The 18,487-nt window shown below is 34.2% G+C and overlaps 1 protein-coding gene across 3 annotated transcripts in view; it reads right to left on the minus strand.

The window, feature by feature from the left end:
* Positions 1–669: 669 nt before the first annotated feature.
* Positions 670–18,487, minus strand: part of Idh3g (Isocitrate dehydrogenase (NAD(+)) 3 non-catalytic subunit gamma) — a 57,835-nt gene continuing 40,017 nt past the window's right edge. The window contains exons 9-11 of one of the 3 annotated variants that reach the window (XR_014131827.1): positions 17,195–17,276; positions 3,768–3,981; positions 670–1,079 (exon numbers count right to left, since the gene is read on the minus strand). Coding sequence is in view for 2 of the 3 variants with exons in the window: in XM_081761682.1 (XP_081617808.1) it covers positions 17,191–17,276 (86 nt within the window). In the remaining variant the exon portion in view is untranslated. Of the gene's footprint in view, positions 1,080–3,767; positions 3,982–12,715; positions 17,277–18,487 lie in introns of those variants that run through there. The other 2 variants (XM_081761683.1, XM_081761682.1) reach the window with 2 other exon arrangements.

Here is an 18,487-nt window from a genome sequence, read left to right on the forward strand (position 1 = left end):
CCAGAGTACCTAATGGCACGTTTTCAGTACCAGCACAAATCTCATCAATTTAACACCAGGAGTAACGAAACGTCACTACTTTCTCTGCCAAGATATAAATCTAGTACTGTGTCAAATTCATTCACTGTCACAGCCGTGAAGTTATGGAATGACCTTCCAGGAGATATCCGAAAGTCATCCTCGATAGCTATGTTTAAAAATCAGTTCAAAAATTACTTTGTGTTTCAGACTTACCAGCACAACTAACTAAAGCTATATCACTTCGGTGTATATTCTATCTAAACATGGTCATTACTCTTATTATTATTTTTTAATTTGTATTTTTAAAGGTTTTATTTTAAATATATTCTCTTTCCAAGCTTCTTGCCATGATTGATTTTTCTTTTTATTATTTATTTATTTGTTGTTAACGATGTAACTATGAGCAGACAGAGTGGAAGTTAAGGCACAAGCCTTAACTCAGTCTCTAATAAACTGAAATTGAAATTATATATGGTTAGCATATGTGCCTTCGATGTTGAAAGGGACGCTAAACCAGAATCCAATACACACTCCAGTAGGAATCTCCCTTCTGTTCTGTAGTGTCATTACTATCTTTGAAATCCATTGAATATTTCCTGTTTTGTAACATTTGATTTGAAAGGTTCATTAGCGTAAAACCAATTCCACAACTGCCAAAGTCATCCTTTATTTCTTATAAATTATTATACATACATTTTGCTATCTTCTTAAATAATATACAACAGAATTTTCTTTGTGAAAGACTATCAAACATTATCAAGAACACATACAACTGTTCATAATAAAACATCTAACATAGTAATAGAAAATAGGTTTTTAATTTTCTATATTTCCTTTTCCATCTTTGGAAGTTTAAATTGACTAGTATATTATTTTAGATATTTTACCAACATTATGTAACATATAATAATATCAATGCATCTCAAATATACATTTTTTTTTAAATTCACAAAACACTAGTTTGTGCTAATACTGAAACAAGTCAACTACTTTGGTAATTGTGTACTATAGGAGATTCCACATTCCCCCCATAACATTTGGTGTCTTCTCTGATGTATCTGAAAAATAAGAAAAAAGTTTACGTGCCAGAAAGAAAAAAATAGCGATAAATTACATATTTTATACGTATATAATTAAGCCGAAAGCACAAGCAAATGTTATTATGAAGCAATTCTACATCTTACTAACCGTTTCATACACGATGTCCACTGAAATGGCCCTTTACAATTGGTGAGTTTTATTTCAACGTACAGTATGTAATTATCTTAATATTTAGATATTTTGACGGTATTGTGAATAATGTGGGAAATATCACATTGAATCAACTAACTACTGTTTATTTATTTACTAACGTAGTCATAGTTACGGTTATGAAAGGACCTATCTGGTTTGTCATAAGAACTAGACTATATCACGTGATCAGGTCAAAAAGTCACGTTGCGTGCTAAATCGAGTCTGGAGATATCAAATCCGGATGTGAAATATTTCAAGCACGTAACCTCCGCGTGGGGTGCCCTGAGTAATTCGAAGATGAATATACTTTATTATTGATTTTACTCAAACAACTTGACTTTTGACAATGTTCTATTCATATCTACCTTAGTGCTATACATCGTTTTCAAGCTCTCCATTGAGCTCCTCCGAGACTAAGCGGTTAGCGTACGCGCCTTTGGCGCGGGAGACCCGGGTTCGATTCCTGGCGGGAGCTCATGTGGTTCGGATTCCACGTTAATCAGTAGGTCCACGTCTCATATAGCCTCGCTGCTGAACGGGACGTTAAACTCAAAATCAACTCAACTCAAGCTCTCCATTATGTCTTTGCAATAAGCTTTCAATTAGCCGTCTCCTTATTACAGTTTTTGAGATTTGTGGAGACTTCATTTTTTCATTGATTTTCCATTGACATTAATTTTCATGTTTCGTGATTTTTTTTTAATCCATTTTAGGATAATTTATTTTTTGAATGTACAATCTACATAGTCTGTTCTATTAAGCAGATTTTCAGCCATCTCCCTTTTTAGGTTTTTGAGATAAGCGAGGAATTATTTGTTTTTCATTGATTTTCCGTTAATGTTTCGTGCTTTTTGAGTATGTTCCATCCATTTTAGGACAATTTGCTTTCAGAATATAGAATTTACGTAGTCTCTTGTACACTGCGCTGAATTTCAGCCATCTCCCCCAAAGTCTGTTATCATTGCAACCGGACAGGCCCTTTATACAATAAATAAATAAATAAATAAATAAAATAAATAAAAAATAAAAATAAAAACGAATCAGTGGAAGGTAGTTGGCCAAGACCTAACAACTATATTCTCCTTTATTGATTACTCGTATTACATTATTTTCTAAGAAATAGAAATAACACTACTTACAGATTACTACCCCTTCGAAAGGTCGGTCGAAAGTTCTATGGTCGAGGAACAGAATAACATCAGACCAATACTAGACAAATGCCTTGTAATTTACTACTCTTCTAAAATGGCTACTTGCTTTGATCGTAGTTTTGAATTAAAACTCATTGGTTATAACTATGCTACTGTACAAGTGTCAGAGCTTGTCTTGTATTCTTTGAAAATCAACAACCTAGATGGGAAATCCTTCTACTCGGTTGCAGGCAAGTTACTCTATTCTGTAACATGGCCATATCTTGAAAAATCTAGGGATTTACTTGAAATAAATAAAGTGAACCTGTATTAGGAAGGCTTGAATATCAGTAAATAATATTTTACTGTGTTGGGCTGAAAGTTTCACGAAGGACAGGGGATTTTGATTTCAATATCAATCTTAAGTATTGTATTGATCTGTAATTGCTTCGTTTCTTTAAATAGAGATCTCCCCTTGTTTTCAAAAATTGGCAATCTAATTGTTAAATTTCAGTAATTGTAATTGTAAAATTCTTTTGAATCTGTTGCTTTGGTCGAATTTTAACTTTCAAATAGTACAGAAAACAGTAGTTCTAATTTTAGACTATAGAATGTTTCATACAAATTTAAGTTTACAAAGCAAGTTGAATAACACTTATATCTCAAATAATTTTGACTTATTAAAATCTAGGGTCAGCTAAGTCGCAATATATAAAGGTTATCTGCAAATGGGTTGAAAGATTCTTTCATTGCAAACATGAGAAACCAAACCTGCAATGTTTTAACCGTTTTTACCACACTACCAAGCCGAGTTAAAATTCCATACATACGGCTTCTAAGTAAAGGAGAACATGTCATTGAATATGTCTCCGTACTAGATAAGATCGTGAAATTTTTGAACTGTCCCCAACGGAAGTTCTTAGGTGCTTGCTTCCTAACGCATGATATTGCGTTTTATCCTTATAGTTCAACTGAATGGAGTTTTAACAGTTCAGTAGTTATTAGGATAGAAAGTACAAAGTATTTACGCAAAAGATGATTGTTTAATACCAATTCCAATCCTGAGTACTAGTCATGATTTTGCAGATGAAATGAATTATACTACTTTCCCGTTAATATTACATAACGGAAAGTTAATCAACACACAAAAATATGCCACTAAAAGTAACCATTTTTGAACTTATTGCTACGTTCAAAATATTAACGTATGTTAAAATACGTTAAATGTGTATCTGCGTAATGGTGAAATAGTTTTTAATTTTGAATATAAAACTAAGTTTTTTTTCATCTTTTTTCGGACTATCTAATAGTTTAAACTCTTATTCACATTTTAACCATTCCATGCTTCTTTTAAATTTCCATTCATGTTATGCATTCACTTACCTTCCCATGTTTGTTAGAAGCTCACTCCATGCCTTCTCACGATAAGTCCAGCGTGTATCAGATATAACGTCAGCTCTGACTCGATGCGAGGTAAAGTCTAGGCTTTACAATAGATCTTACATAGATGATCACATATGTTTTTCACTAAATTTACACGAATTGTTTTCCTTTCTACTTACGAGTGACGTGCAAAGAAACATCATAGCGTCATGTTCTAGGAAAGAGACAATCATACTGTGTAAAATAAAGTTTTAAACCAATTTAAAATGATGCTTATGAAATGGTATCACGCTCATCCGTAGATAGAAATAGCATAGCTCTCACCCATATGCCTATATATTTATTTGGATCCACCTGCGCAAAATTTACTTACCAAATATCGTAAATTGAACCTTTCACAAAAATGTAGACTTTTCACATACACCACTTTCTCTCATTCAGGTACTTTTTAAAAGTAAATTCTCATTTAACGTAATACCAACACTTTCACCAACTACTCACTCTTTTTCTAACAAGGGTCGTCTTCGTCAAGTCTAATTCATTGTATATAATTCGAAGGCAAAAGGTACATTCGCTATTAATCTACAAAACATAGGGATAGGCTAACTGCTGGTGTAATTTCCTGTCTGTTCATGTTTGTTTCTGTCTGTCACGTTTTTCACCTTCATTTTTCTACACAAACACACAAAACGAAATCCCTGGCGGTGTGAAAACCTAGTGAACCTATGGCTGTGAAATACTTAGAACTGCACATATGAAACAGAATTGGTGAAGACGCCCTTGGACCTAACAATGTTCAACGTTTCAAATTTTCGCTTTATACAGAGATGGGCAGAATACTTGACGGTTTTCAAGGTTAAACAAAAAAGCAGAACATTCTGCACACGAACTTTTAATGGTATACAACTAATGTACAAAATAATTAGTTTCTATCAACTTCAACATAATGTCTGAAAGGTCTCTACTATACTGAAAACATTATTAGAATCAATTTCGGAAACTTATCATTTCCTGCTGAAACACAATATCCTCCAGGACTATTCAATCTTGTGGATTACGTACTGTTTGAGATCATGAAGTATGATTGATTCTCTCAAGTATCAAATATTCCCTGAGAACAACAGCCGAGAAGCATGATGGTAACTGCTTTCAATACTGAAGATTCCTCTGCAAAAACGCATCTACAGTGACCTACTGGTTTTGTGATACATACAAGTTTCTTGTTGACACTTCGATATTAACTTAATAATCTTGTCTGATATACATCCTGATATGAAGAGGGAGTTCCATACACAACCATTGGAACTCCCTCTGAGTAGCCGTAACAGATAGTTTGAACGTTCAAGTCCACTGCAGTACGGCAGTCGCACACAAACCACCAACGCTATACGGTAGATTAATCTTCAAGAACGTGGCAGCCACATAGCAACTACAGTATTTCAGGGTTTTAATAATCTATGTTAATATTGGTCTGTAAAAATAGTCAAGTATATTTGCCCATTCCTGTATTTAGTTTTCTTAGAGACGGTCATATAAAATTTAAGATGATGATAATCACAACAACAAGGAGGATATGATATATTATTTCAGCCTAATATATTTGAATTTGATTTAAGTTTAGCGCCCTTTCAGCAGCAAGACTATGTGAAACGTGCACCTACTAATTAACGTGGGATTCTAATCACATAAGCTCTCGCCGGGAATCGAACTCAGGTCTCTCGCGCCACAGGCGCTTACGCTACCCACGAAAGGGCTCATTTCAGCATATTAATGGCTGCTGATGATATTGTCCACTTCCTTTAAAAAATATATATCAATTTTGATATTTTCTAAATGACTGACATAGCACCTAGTGTTGTAAAGGCCTGGAGAAAAACTGAAATTTTCGGTAAAAAACCAGTTTTTTACCCTTTTTTCCGAGCTTGGAAAAAAAACTGAAAAATTGGGAAAAATTGAAATTTTCGAATATGTTACTACATTATGCTTTTAAAATGAAAACTATTTTATATTTACTAGTTTACAGTTAAGATCAGTGAGTAGTTATATTTCTTGTATTAGAATAAGGACATTTTGCGGCAACAAATACATTTGCACCACTCCTTTAAAGTAAGCACCGTGATAGAATGGAGTTATGGCTACAAAAGAACCTAAAATATAATCCTAGTTAGATTAATTAATACAGACTTATTTAAATTATCTTAAGTAATATTATGAATTTACCGGTTTACGGCAGGGAAATGTTAAAATAACAGGGCCAGATTCATTTTAGTTATAACCAGTATGCTAAAATCAAATATATATTTTATGGAGATACGTATCTTCCTTGTGCTGTGTAAAATTTCCGGAAATTTTGAACCCACTAGAAAAAATCTTGTTCGGAAATATTCCCAAAACCTGGAAAATATAATTTAAAAACTATTTCTTCGCCTGATACTAATCTTATTTGCTGTAACAGGGTGTCTACTAAAATTTCAAAATGAAATTTCGTGACTACTTCGTGACCTTTTCTTTCCCACACAATAATATTTAGTAACATTCTCAAGAGCGAATTTAGGTGCGAACTGAGCCGAATTTTCATGCATGCGATAGAAGCGTGCTTTGCTTGTGATTTGGTAGCGTCTAAAGCCGACCATAGACATTTTTAGTGGTGAATTTTGACGTTTTATAAAACAAAATTTTCCAGTCTATACTTCTTTTTGCACGGATTTAAAAAATCGTGAACCAAAAGTTAAATTTCGTGACTTTTTCTTGACTTTCGTGACCGTTTTCCGATTTCGTGACTTTTTCATGACTTTCGTGATCGATCGACACCCTGTGTAACATGTCTGCAGAATGTATACAATGTATTTCGCTAGCAGGAAAAATAATTAAAGCAACAACTTTTAATTTTACTTTTTAGTTTTCTGATAAAAATCCCTCTTTATTATTTGTATATTTTTCGAACAACTCAAAAAGAGAGAGGATCTTATTTACATATACACATACGCCGTACAAGTGCGTAAATTTGAGCAGCGACAAATATATTAATAAATTTAACATGTATAACTTCCGTTCGTTATTATTAAAGATTAGCAGAATGCCCGTTCTTCACACGGGGAGAATAAGTTTCATTTTGGGTATAACGGGTACCAAAACTGTCACCAATGAACTCATGGACCCCAAAAACTATGAATTCAACACTACTATCAGTCATTTTCAATTACTTTTACATGTCACCCACCCCCTGTACTAATACTAATGGGGATGAATTTGGATTTAAACGACATCGGAAGTGTCCCTGTTCATCTCAACCACGCCGAAAACTATGGGACACTAATATCGGCCATTTTCGATCATTTTTATATATCCACTCCTTCTCCCTCTCCCGAGTTGCGATGCTGAATTTGGATTTAAACAGCTTCGGAAGTGTTAATGTTCATCTCAGAACCCCAAAAACCATGGATGCGACACTAATATCGGGCACCTCTCCCCATCCCCAAGTTACGAGGATGAATTCTGATTTAAACGGCATCGGAAACGTTACTGTTCATTTCAGCGAGCCTAAAAACTATGGATTCGACAGTAATATCGGTCATTTTCGATCATTTGTACATATAACACACACCCCCCCCCCCGCAGGGTCACGGCGCTGAATTTGGATTTAAACGGCATTAGAAGTGTCACTGCTCATCTCAACGACCCCGAAAACTATGAATTCAACACTAGTATCAGTAGTTTTCGATCATTTTTTATATATCACCGCTTCCCCTTCCTTAAGTTTCGTTGAATTTGGATTGAAACTGCATCGGAAGTATCACTGTTCATCTCAGGGGTCCTGAAAACTATGGATTCACACTAATATCGATCATTTTGCATCATTTTCATATAGTCTACCTCCCCCAATTTGCGGGGATAAATTTGGATTTAAACGACATCGAAAGTGTCACTGTTCACCTCATTGTCTCCGAAAACTATGGATTCGATACTGATATCGGCTATTTTCCATCATTTTTTATATACCTCCCCTTCCCCTTCCCCCAAGTTGCAGAGCTGAATTTGAATTTAAGCTTAATCGGAAATGTCACTCTTCATCTCAGCAACCCCGAAAACTATGGGTTCGACACCAAGATCGGTAATTTTCAATATATATCCGCACTTCCTTCCTCCAAGTTGCACCTTCAAAGTAAAATGCTAAAATCCATCCCAGGCCCTAAATTCATCTATGTTGAAAATTTTTATTGAGATCAGTCTGGTGGTTCAAGAGTTTTTAAATTACAAATATATTCACTTTCATTTTTAAATATATAGATAATTTGTCGCACTGGAAAACAGATATTTGTTTACTTACAAAATTTTGTACATAAAGTTGATAGTAAATCCTGTATTTGAATATTAAATTATAGTAATTATGGGCCTTATGCAGAGACGTTTTGAAGGGTGATTAGTGCCATACTAAAGAGTTAGACTAACATATGTTTGCTGCAGTAGTCAGGCCTTTCGCATTACGCTAATCATACTTCAAAATGACTCTGCATAAGGCGGTTAATGTCTAAGTGCATGAGTAACAGTGAAATTTACCTACTGCTCTTTCTTTTAAGAAATAATTTGGTTAAAATTAACAAAATTTCACCAGATCAAAGAGCGCATTAAGGACTCAGTTTCATTCAAGAGCCCTATTTGCTGCAAAACAGAAGTGCTTCATGATGGTAGATGTGTATGCAATTATATAAGTTTTGTAATTAATGCACATCCAGGTGTAAACGACTAAAAGGCACATAAAGGAAATGAGTGCAGACTCTTAATTTTCAAGAATAATTACAACAATTTTATTTTCGAATACTTCTTTTTTTAAATATTCGCTATATTGAAATTTCTCAACATACATTTTTCACGCGTTCGAAAAAAAAGGTCCCATTAATAGTAAAACTACCCTAATACAAAGATTTTTGTTATTTTCCCAATTTTTCCGGAAAGAAACCAGAAAAAAACTTTTTTTTTACCAGCAGCTTCAAAATTTCCAGAAATGTTACAACACTAATAGCACAATAAATAAAATCAAATGGATCTGTATAACTGCAGACGTTAAATCATATCATGCAAGAATATATTCTTGTAACATATGTATATTGTAACCTGCAATGATTTATGGAAAAGTAGGAATTTCGAAAGGCAAGTCTTAATCCAGCTAAAAAGTGAACTAAATACAGTGACTTGGATTCATTACTGGCTGAATATATTATATCAGCTTTCCGTTTTTCGCCCGACACAATAAAATGAACAGAAAATATAAATGTTTTTGTTTGTATTTACCCTCCAAGTCACCTGAAATAAGTTTTCTCGAATTCGTTCACAAGTAACACTTTCAAAGTTGAGATTTAGTTAAAATTGCTTTCTCACATCTGACAACAGTAGATTCATACGATTTTATAGAAATAGTCAATTAAAGGAATTGTACGAAAAGAAAGGAGTTTTCATCTAAATTATCATATACCTTGTTCCCCCTACTGTGATATTGGTCAGTTCAATGTCAAGAGCCTATGCGTGCTCTTATGTAGCCTATAGTCCCCCTGATATTACAGTGAATACATCATTGAAGGATTTCTTAAAATTGGTCACCATTCTTTAGTTTTATACGATGTACAAATACAGCGTATATAGACAAAAATAAATAAATAATGTGGAAAATACGATAAAAATAAATATTTTATAATTTTTTCTCTTGTGTTTCTAAGAGAGCTGCATGTAACTCCAAAAGTATGGAATTAGCAACAGTCACTATGCGCAAGAAAGAGAAAAGAACAAGTGACAATCGCTTGGAGTTGTTTGCATATTTCTGCAATCTTCTTGTATATACGACACAAGGGTTACTTTCCTCTTTTTCATTAACTTGCTTTCCCCTTCTGACACTTACACTCTTTTTGTTTGTTTGTTGTAAGCAACCTGAACTGAACAAGCTGAATTTATCATTCTTTTTTCTCCCGAAATGAATAAAATAACTGAAATGTAAAGCTGCATATACTAGTAACAAGAAAATTATAAATTATATTTAAAAATTTGAAGGTTACCTTTAAGGACAAACAAACACAAAAAATAATATGTTCATTGATTGTAGTCCAAACTTGCAAACATATATATGAGCTGCCCTTGTAGTGATGACAATTAGCTTCAGGAGAGAACATATATCTTATTTAATGATAATATGAAAAATGAAGCAATGAAAGTCATAACTCGGAAAAACATTCGCTACACATAGTATCTCTACCACAAATAAATATGAGGCTCGCAAGAAGAGTGTGGCTACTATCCATTTCTTTGTGCACATGAACCTCATTCAATTCCCGGAACATAGCTAGGATTCCATCTGTACTCTGAGTCTCGTCTCATAACCTCTCGGTAATGCCAAGTGATGTTAAAAACAAAAAATAATAAATAAATAAATAAAAAGTTACTCAATATACCTGCAAATTATGCACACGTACGAGACATATTGCAGAGGTACGGTGGCGTAGTCCGTGTGATGTTGGGTGGGGCGGGAATAAATTTTCCTTACAACTCTCGTTTCGAAGCAGCTCAGGGATTCACTAAATCTCTGTTAAATAGGTACCTCAGGAGACCGCGAGCTGATACATCACCTCAACTATGTGCCGAAGTCAAGAAAATGTAAAGCCTGATCTCCACAGCATCCTTGGCTTATTCTGAATTGGGGAACACTTATACCTTTAAGGAAGTCACCTTGAAAATGTGATTCGTTGATTTAATTACAAAGTTTCCTCGTTTTGTTATAATGATGAAGTAGTGGTTCTAATTTTGATTTCTTCTTCATGAATACTTAAATGAATCTTTATTTGTAAATATAACTGAATGTCTTAAATTCAAAAATCAAACATTAAAATAAAAATCTCCAGCTTGGATGAGTGACCAGCGTTCTCTGCTTTGTTATTGGATATTCACGTTCGGATCCCGTTGCGAGTGTATGTGAAGTAGACACCACAACAGCTCATGTGTCTGTCTCATACAACTTGGGTGCAGAAAATAGGCACAATAACCTCGAAAGAAACGAGCATAAAACTACTGACTTTTCACGAAGAAACATTACTATGACTTCACAACAATCAGTAAAATCGTCAACATCAAATTCGTCTTCATGAGCGAAAACAGCAAGAAAAAGTAATATTCCAGATAAAGTAATCGACTAGCTTAAGGTGAACCTTCTAGCCCACTTTTTGAAGTATTTGAAATAGAAATTGGATGGTCGGATTTGAGTTTAGAGTCTCTTTTAGCAGAGATGTTATATAAGACGTTGACTACAGCTTAATGTGGGATTCTAATCACATGAGCTTCCGCTGGAAATCGAAAATGGGTCTCCCACATCAAACGCGCATACACTAACCATATAGCCAGGAGAGAGCTCTATTTAGAATTGAGAGAACATTATGCAGGGCGTCCAACATAAAACCGGTACGCCTCACGAACCGGTTAATCATCTCTAGTTAAATTGCTTGTGGGGTGACAACACTGTCCCGAAAGTTGAGTGCAGTAGTGTGCAGTACTCCAACAAGATGGAGCACCCGCCCACACATCCAACCAAAGTATGGCCCACATCAGCAACAGACTTGTCAGTAGAGGCCTTTGGTTCCAAGGTCCCCGGACTTAACATCGTGAGACTTTTATTCATAGAGCACGCACTAGACGATCTTAAACGAGACATTACTAGAGAAATTAACATCACGCCTGCAGAATTACAGCGTGTTGTTGGTAACATCTTCAAACGAGGTCAGCGATGCCTGGATGTCCACGGCTACCACTTTCAGCATCTCTTATAAACAAGTAACAGTTTAACGTTACTATTATCTATTCATTGTTGCTGTTAAAGTGTTACTTGATTGTTGTTGTTGAGTTGAGTTTAACGTCCCATTCAGCAGCGAGACTATATGAGGCGTGGACCTACTGATTGACGTGGAATCCCAACCACATGAAAAGTGTTACTTGAATTTTGTGCGTGAGATGTACCGGTTTTATGTGAGACACTGTATAATCCACATAATTTTCTGCGAAATAACGTAATTAGATAAATTCAACTTTTTGGTGTTTCATTAGTTTTAACTGATACTTCAAACGCACGACTGCGTTTGTCATCAGAGAGCACAATTCTGATGACAGACACAGCAAATGTGTTTGAAACGCCAGTTAAAATAAATAAAACATGGATAAAACACCAAAAATTGAATTTATTTAATGAGAGAGAATCTTGTTTTCTATTTATTTATGGCAGAGAAACAAAGTACATGGAATGTTCCGTATTAGTTTCAGACTTCTTTCATAGATATATAATCAACGTAAAAATCACAGCATCTACAAAGTTAAATCCCAAATTTTCGGCTGCAAAGTAAAATACTATTTTTATTAATTACGCAACAACATTTTAGTCTTACCTATTCATTACGTCCGCGTGTAACTTGAATAGAACTACCTACACATTATAGTAACACACTAAACGTTAAAGCAACCTCTGAGATTTTTTTTTTTTTTTTTGTTATGGAATGTGCATTTATGGAAGATTAAAACTTTAATTAAGCTATTATGAAAGTATTCATGGTTTTTCATGCAAATGCTATCTATACATCAAATAAAAAAAGGAATACACAAATCATACATCACTTGCAACAATGACACATTAAAGTGGCTCCATACCTAAAAATAAAACACACAATTTTTGCAGACACATGCCCGTTATTAAGGACAAGTGATCTTTAATACATGATAACCAAATATTAGCTATGGTTCACAACAATTGTTTCCTTATGATAACAAACCTTAGTTTAAAACCAATGAAAACTTAAGTATGTGTAACATTTCCGTGACTTGACAAAAAAGAAGAAAAAATCTCCTACATTTTTTAACAATAATTTTGGAAGGTATAGACGAATTTTGTCTCATTACGAAATATCAGATGTAGGAGAATTGATGTAAATAAATAAGCTACAGAGCCACTTAAAAAAAAAAAAAAAAAAAATCAAATATATATATACACAATCTAAGCATGGCTTCGACTACAGCGGGCAAGGCATCTGGAAGAATGGCATATGAACTGTTACCAAATTAAGCAGGATAAGTCAATACCGCTCGGGAACATATCAACATATGGTCTGTTTGAAAAGTTTTCATGTTACACTATTCAAGAGCAAAACCCCAATACTGACTAGCTGAACCAGAAATGTAAAATACTTAACGTTCAAACTAATGCAAAAAAGCCAGCTAATGCACCACCTCATTCCATTGTGTGTGTTTACCATATTCACGATCTGAAAACTGCCGCTACGAAAATGTATGAACATCTAGGTTTTCTCAGCAAAACTAATTTCTTCAAAAGCACGTTTTAATACCTTAGACATGAATGCGCAAATAATAAGTGGTGTGACACGAATTCAGAAATAAATTTCTAAGACCTATACTCAGGAAGTGCTGTGCTAAACTTCTGGTATTATTTATATAAGAAATCATGGTGCCTTTATATTGGAGGTTTATTAATTGACGCATGGAAATGAACAGCTGTGTAATGAGACACTAATTACTCAGTTTTTGTTCAGTGGTGTCCCAAATCTTTATTCTTGAACTATTCCTCCATTCCAGCACATTAACTTCCAATTTTTCATAATACTTTTCGAACTACAGACAAAGAAAACTGGACACTTTATCATGTTTTGTTGGCTTAGTGGCTCTACGATATGGGTTAGAACCGGACTTTAAGGGGAACACTTAAACGAAACAAAATATTTAGAAATTATTCTCTAACAAAAGAGAAATGTAACTAAATAGTTCATACAGTATGCGCCAAAACAAAAAGTACTGAAACTCGCATATGGATTGCGCGCAGGTGCAATGTAGTATGAGCTCCGAGCGCCACATGTGTGCTTAGTTGTATGTGGACTAACGTAGTGTGCATTTGGCGCGAAGATAATGTTACTCCCAACAGAGAAGATATTTATTGTCGAGCACTATTTACGTTCATACGGTGTGAGGCAGCATCTCACTGTAGGAGATGAGCGTGCATGTCTACTGTATTGCTTTAGAGCTATGATATATGGAGATGAAGATTTCATTAGCAATATATGCTTCAGTGATGAAAGCCATGTGTACCTTGATCGCTACATCAATTGACAGTTGGTTATTGACCCATTCTTGCATGATTCCCGCAGTTTTTGCTGCACCAAAAATCTGTCGTTACAACAACAATGGATGTAGCAAAACGGAGCTACTGCTCACACTGCAAGTGAGTCACTTGTCCTTCTGTCCACGAGAGTTTGGACATCGCTTGATTTCCTGTGAAACGGATTTTTCATATCCTTCCCACTCCCCTGAACTCATGGCTCCAGATGCTGGATGCTGAAGGAAGCAATTTTCCGAACAGATAACTCCCTACCACTATACCGGAGTTAAGACAAAAGATTCAGTCATTTGTTTTGTCGTTTCAGCAACCCTTGTTCACTAACATGTTCATCAATCTGTGCCACATAATGGTCAACATTTTGAACACATGATGTACAGGCGCGATTCTTTTTAAATTTACAATATGTGTTGAGTAACATTTAGCTGACATCCATTTGACAACATTTCATATGTTTTATTATGTTGTACAACAAACAAATAAATAAAAATCAGTACTGTTTGTTTCGCCGCATACTGTAGTTACATGTACGATACTCTCATAACAGAACAACTGATGGTAGCTACGTCGATTTCCAGAGCCTTACCCATAGTTAGAGGTATGCCAAAAGAAAAGATACTAGCATTTGCAACATTATCATACACACCAGTGTAGGACTATATATAATTAATAAATATTCGAATTTTTTGTTACTTACACACACAAACACACACACACACATACATACATACAGATCTTAGGACTAGCTTTTTAAAAAAAAATCACATCTAAAACAAAAATATCTACATTGATCAATACTTTGGTATGAATAAATGGTGTTTAATTAATTTTCATTTCAATACAGTAATTCTCATGCTTGGGTGTCTGTGTCTATCGTGTGATTAAACCTGATTTCACGTCTTAATTCCTCTTTGTTTTTTTCTTTTTCTTTTTTTAAATGTAAAGTCCTTGCATGTGCTGCCATAACAAAAACAAATTGTTTCATATTACAAAAATAAATCTCATGTCAAATTTAACAGTTCATCTCTGCTGGTGCGTCAGTTCAGAACGTTTTTTTGTTCTAGTAGATACATTAAACGATTACAATACAGACATAGATGATACATGAAAATTACTAGTAATGAGAATTTGTCAAAAGAGAAAGGAAAAGCATTTGTGGGTTCATTCTTTGAGCATGTAAGGATGATATAATTTCAAGGCTTGTGACGTTTTATGGCTAAGTGAATCACGTGTGTGGTTCCGGATTTAATCATGTTGGAGACACTAAACCTTTGATATATAAACCCAAGTAGTAGTATGAATCCCATTTTAAGCCACAAATCCCTTGCATACAGCCTCAGTGCCAAAGAAATTAAAAATTCATCACTCAACCGATGAATTCAGCGTATGTTTGACGAATAATGTTTATGAAATTTTAATATCTAGAAAATGATCTGAAACTATTGTGCTCCTCCCAAGGTACGGCTTGTAATAATGCAATAATACAGTTATGATGTTAATAGAATTTAACTATCGCGTCAAATGGGAGTATGTAAACATGTATAAGGAAAAGGGACTGGCATGTGAATATGTTATTAAAACTTTCAGATTTTTAACATATCCCCCAAGATATTTTGTCGTCTCTACATCGCTTTTTGCTTTCGGTATCGAACGAAGAACAACATCAGAGCAGCCATAAAGGTACATCCTTTTTTTCTATCTTTTAAATATTTTTTTATTTATTTATTTTTAAGTATATGTATGGGCTTTCGACATCTAAGGCCATGTTAGCCCTTCACATTTGAGGGATGACGTCCCTCAACGATCACACTATCCAAGGAAAAAAAGAATTGGGAAAGGAAGGAAGCGTCCTGGGACCTGTAAGTTAGGTACTACCCAGGCATTTGCCTGGTGTGAATGAGGAAAACCCAGGAAAACCTCATTCAGAATGGCTGCCCTGAAAAAGCGATTTTTACACTTTTTCGACCGAGCGCCCCCACCGGGAATCGAACCCAGGATCGCTCGCCATACTTCCTTATCGTTGGATCGTATGAGAAGTAGTTCTAAAATCCTGATGAACACCAGGGCAAATGGCCTAAATGAACTTCTTATAAGGTTCGTCTCAGAGTACCCTTCTTTACATTCACTGCAAGATATTGCAATTTTGACCAAAATTTACTTTTATAAGAATGACTTAGTCTTCCTGAAGATATTTAAGGAAAACACGAAGTGCTTCACTTTCCCTTAAGCAGAATTTTAGCTGCTGCGAAGGAATGCGTCTAATTCTAAGTAAAAAAACAAAAGGAACGTGCTGCAAACTATTCATCGTATCACCTTATAAATGCATATAATGTATATTATCTTTTAAATGTTAAATGCATAAGGTACTGTTTCGATCTTTAAATCGCTTTAAATTGATAAAAAGCATTTCGTAAATATTTTGAAGAAAAAGGGCTAGAGAAATCGCCTTTTTAAACTTCAGAAAAAGGTGCCAGTACTATGTACGGCCAGAAAACAAGCACTGATTTTGAAAGCATCTGCAAAAACCATTTCGACGTGGCTTTACTTATACACTTCAACTTTTCGAACACACTGCGATCGAATTAAATTACATTTAAATGAAACTATACGCATTATAGGTTATCTCTCTCGACGTCTTTTCACTACTACTAATATCAAGTATCTTCTACGACATATTTCTCGCTTCGTTAGACTGACTTTTGTTATTAAGAGAAACAAAAACCGGTCCGTACCGTTAAATATGACAAGACTCTAATACATTCATTACAATACATAGCAGCTTCATACCACAAAAACTTTAAAAAGTGGCATATTCAATTAATACTTAAGAAGTTAAATATATACATGACAAAATAAATAAATAATAAACAACGTGTAGAATAGTTTCAAAAATTCGTAATTTGAACAAAAAATAGAAGAATTAGATACAAAAATAAATATTCTCAACAGAATTAACGACATATTTGTAAGGCCACTTATTTCTTTAAATCATTGTTAAACGAATTTTGTTTTCAAGTATGCCTTCTTCCCTCCTTTGCAGACTGCTAGCTTGTCCTAATACTGATAATTTCATTCTGCAACACTGTAATGTAAGCAAAGCACAGCATGTCACAACAAATCTCTACAAATATCTACTCATGCAGTGCAATACAACACTGTAAACTATCACCAATGTGCTGCACCGTTAATTGCAGACGAGCTTCCTAACGAGAAACGGTTCTGCTAAAGAATTAAAGAAAGCAATCTGAGTTATTCACTAAACAGCACACTATAAAACATTTACCAGTTCTCTGATTTTGTAACTTCCTGCAGATACTTAATGATGTTCTGAACCACATCAATACTAGTTGCTTGTCCTCCTAGATCTGTCAATGGAATAAGAAAAACGGGGATCATTAGACAAAAATCATTAAAATACTTCATATCTTATTGCCTTAATTCTAAGACAGAAGTTTAGTATCGGGCGGGAAAAAATCATGATTTTTTTAAATATAATGTTTTTTGATTTTTTTTATTTAAATGGATTTTTTTTTATTTAAATCAAATCTTTCTTCTCGTATAATACAAGACACAAATTGAAGAAAAAACATTAGGAATTAGTATTAAATGTAAATTATGCCATTTAAATGAAAGTATTGGGGTTTAATTTTGAATTAATCCCCCATCGATAACCTATTTCAATCCCGAACAATGTTTCTTAAGCATTAAGGGAAAAGTACAACAACGTTTACCAGCATGACACTTTTTCCCCCACAAAGGTTACTGACATATTTTTTTTAAAAAATCGGAACCTGGCTTGCGGCACGAAATACATATAAAATACATAAATTTTGCCTAAAGTTATAAAATCTTTTAAAAAAAGTTTCGGGGAGGGAATGGGACTCTTCTAAATACGCCCCTATTATATGGGAACAAACAAACAGATGCGCATACAAAAGAATTTTCGTCTTAAATGTCCATGGTGATTTCCCGTTGGAATAGTTAACGATTTAAAAAAAGAAAAAAAAATATGTTATGACGAGAAGAAAGCAGGATTGCCGTTCAAAACGGGATTTTCCCTCATCCTCTTCTGCATGAAACACTCGTTTCCATACTGTACTGTACATACATTTGAATCTCATTGTATTATGATTATTGAGTCTCAATGTATTATGACTATCTTCCATAATCGAAATAACAGAACAAAAACGGGATTTTACTTATTTTCACTTTAAATTATTTCGGAATTTGATTTAAATCAATGATTTTTATTTTAAAAAATCATGTGATTTAAATCTTGATCTAAATCATGATTTAAATCAATCCACCATGTTTGGTATTGTTTTCTTAACTAATCCTACTTTAATGTATTGTTAGAATTTAAATTCACCCCTCATTTAACTTTTTTTTTTTTAATGACTCACAAGGATAGTATATTAATGGAAGTCATTCAATCTTGACTAAGTCTGGAATGGTGGTAGACATATGCAAGCTTACTGTCGTGCAGACCTTTGTGCCATCAAAATGGATTTTTTCTTTTTTAGTCAAGTCCAAATTCAAAATATAATGCACAATATCTCCAAAATTGAAAGTTGTT

The sequence above is a fragment of the Thermobia domestica genome, chromosome 6 (assembly GCF_964235325.1).
Source record: "Thermobia domestica chromosome 6, izTheDome1.hap1.1, whole genome shotgun sequence".
Taxonomy (NCBI): domain Eukaryota; kingdom Metazoa; phylum Arthropoda; class Insecta; order Zygentoma; family Lepismatidae; genus Thermobia; species Thermobia domestica.